The 2,802-nt window shown below is 37.3% G+C and overlaps 2 protein-coding genes across 2 annotated transcripts; both read left to right on the forward strand.

Moving 5' to 3' along the window:
• Positions 1-304: 304 nt before the first annotated feature.
• Positions 305-685, forward strand: LOC127094166 (uncharacterized). Its single transcript, XM_051033028.1, has one exon. It carries the CDS (start codon positions 305-307, stop codon positions 683-685), a length of 381 nt encoding a protein of 126 aa, XP_050888985.1.
• Positions 686-1,363: 678 nt separating this feature from the next.
• LOC127094167 (uncharacterized) lies at positions 1,364-2,020 on the forward strand. Its single transcript, XM_051033029.1, has 2 exons — positions 1,364-1,729; positions 1,886-2,020. The coding sequence occupies exons 1-2, from the start codon at positions 1,364-1,366 to the stop codon at positions 2,018-2,020; spliced, it is 501 nt and encodes a 166-aa protein (XP_050888986.1).
• Positions 2,021-2,802: the final 782 nt, after the last annotated feature.

The following is a 2,802-nucleotide window of genomic DNA, read 5'->3' on the forward strand; positions in this document are numbered from 1 at the left end:
CAATTAGACTACGTCTTTTCCCTTTTTATTAAGAGATAGAGCTAGAGCTTGGGTTCAGTCTCTACCTTCAAACTCCGTAATCACATGGGACGAGTTGAAGAAAGCCTTCTTAGCCTAATATTTCCCACCAAGCAAGATGGCTATGCTAAGAGCTCAAATAAACGAATTTAAGCAAAAAGACAACGAATCTCTTTTCGACACTTGGGAAAGATACAAGGACATTATGAGACATTGGCCACACCATGAACTTGAGCAATGACTGATTATCCATACTTTATAAAATGGTCTTTTGTACAACACTAAAATGAATTTGAGTGTTGCAGTTGACGGTGCTTTAATGGACAAACCATATGATGAAGCCTATGAATTCATCGAGAACATGACTCAAAATCATTTCCAATGGGGAGGTGCATGTTCTGCTATAGAAAAACCAACTTTGAAAGGCGGGATGTACGAAGTCAATGGCATAGACCGCGTCAATGCTAAAGTGGATGCACTTACTCAAAAGATCGAAAATTTTTCCATAACACCAGCAGCTACCGTAGCCGTTGTAACACCAAACTGTGAATTGTGTGGAACCCATGGGCATACTAATGCTGACTGTCAGTTATTAGTTGGTATTCCTATCGGCCAAGTAAATTACGCTCAAGGAAATCCATATTCCAACACTTATAATCCTGGCTAGAGAAATCATTCGAACTTTTCTTATAAAAATAATAATGCTTTATTTCCTCCAAACCCAACACCTGTTATTCCACTTGGTTATCAGAAAGGAGCCCCTGCTGCTCCACAAGCACCTCGAAAGTCAAATCTAGAGATCATGATGGAAAACTTTATGAATGCCCAAGCTCAACAAAACAAAGATTTTGCAAATCAAAATGCTCATAATAGCAAACTGATGAAGCAAGTGTCAAGTAAGCTTGATGTTATGGTTACCCATAATAAAATGTTGGAAACCCAAATTTCCCAAGTAGCCCAACACCAAGCAACAATAGCAGCCCCAACTAGAGCATGTATTGGTCAACAACAACCAAACCCAAAAGGTTATGCTAATGCTATCACATTACGAAGTGGGACAAAATTAGATGAACCGGTTGTCCCAAGACTCCAAAACCCAGCCATGTATTAAAACTCTGGTAAAGGAATTGAAAAGGTAAACAAACCAACCAATGATGGAAAGGAAGACAAAAGCAGAGAAGTATAAGATAAAGGAACACCTTATGTGCCTCCGCCACCATACAAACCACATATACCTTATCCTCAAAGACTTTCTTAGTCTAAAAATGAAGGACAATCTAAGAAATTCGTAGAACTTCTGAAGCAGCTTAATATCACTATACCATTCACATAAGCCATTACGCAAATGCCTTCATATGTTAAGTTCCTTAAAGAGATATTATCTAATAAGAAAAAGCTTGAGGATAACGAAACCATTATGCTTACTGTTGAGTGTATCACTATTATTCAAAATGACATGCCTCATAAGATGAAAGACCCAGGTAGTTTTTCCATACCATGTGTAATCAGAAAGTTTATCATAGACAAAACTCTCGATTTAGGAGCTAGTGTTAGTTTAATGCCTTTATCCACATGCAAGAAACTCAATTTAGGAGAACTAAGACCAATGAAGATGTCTCTACAACTAGCTGACCGTTCTGTTAAATTTCCAATAGGTATGCTAGAGAACATTCTTGTTCGTATAGGTCAACTCTATAATCCCACCGACTTTGTAATAATGGATATAAAGGAGGATTCCCACGTCCCTATTATTTTAGGAAGACCCTTTTTAGCCATAGCTAGAGCCATCATAGATGTCAAGAAAGGAAAGCTAACTTTCGAAGTTGGGGAAGAAAAATTCGAATTTATTTTAGCTTAATTCTTACAGGCGCTAGCTATAGAAGATTCATGTTGTCTCTTAGACGTCATTGACAAATGTGTGAAAGAAATGGAAAGGGAACCATCTAAGTATACTGAAGTACTAAAGATTCTAGTGCCTCCTATATTCGAAGATGATAATTGACATGAGCCATACGTAGATGACAGTCTGAGGGAATGTCTAGCACTAACACCCAATCCAATGCCATGCCCAAAGAAACCTTATGTAGAACTTAAAACACTACCCAAATACCTAAGGTATGAATTCCTAGACACCGAGCTTGAACGACTAGTAATAGTCAATGTTGACTTAGGACAGATAGAAACCTAAAAATTACTTCATGTCTTAAGAAAGTATCCAACATCTTTAGGCTATAACATCTCAGACCTAAAAGGAATAAGTTTTTCTATATGTATGCATCACATTCTTCTAGAATAGGACTGTAAAACCTCTATAGAACATCATAGAAAAATAAATCCTATCTTGAGTGATATAGCAAAAAAGGAGGTACAAAAGCTTTTAGAAGCTGGAATTATATGCCCGATATCCGACAGTAACTGGGTTAGCCTAGTACATGTCGTACCAAAGAAGGGAGGTGTTACGGTTGTCAGTAACGAAAAGGGCGAATCCATAGCTAAACAAATTCAAACCGGATGGAGGATATGCATAGACTATAGAAACTGAATAAAGCCACTCGTAAAGATCATTTACCATTGCCATTCATTGATCAAATGCTTGAACGAATGGCTAAACATTCTCATTTCTGTTATTTAGACGGATACTCAAGATTCTTCCAAATTCCTATTCATCTAGATGACCAAGAAAATACTACATTCACTTGTCCTTATGGTATGTTCGCTTATCGACGAATGTCATTTGGACTGTGTAACACTCCTGTAACATTTTAAAAGATGTATGATGTCGAT

This window comes from Lathyrus oleraceus, chromosome 6 (assembly GCF_024323335.1).
Source record: "Lathyrus oleraceus cultivar Zhongwan6 chromosome 6, CAAS_Psat_ZW6_1.0, whole genome shotgun sequence".
Classification (NCBI taxonomy): Eukaryota; Viridiplantae; Streptophyta; class Magnoliopsida; order Fabales; family Fabaceae; genus Lathyrus; species Lathyrus oleraceus.

Excerpts from the sequence above, each read along its gene's own strand:
- LOC127094167 (XM_051033029.1), top strand. The coding sequence starts at position 1,364 with ATGCCTTCATATGTTAAGTTCCTTAAAGAGATATTATCTAATAAGAAA. Across the intron at positions 1,730-1,885 it reads TCTATAATCCCACCGACTTT|GCGCTAGCTATAGAAGATTC; the intron begins GTAATAATGGAT and ends TAATTCTTACAG.
- LOC127094166 (XM_051033028.1), top strand. The coding sequence starts at position 305 with ATGAATTTGAGTGTTGCAGTTGACGGTGCTTTAATGGACAAACCATAT.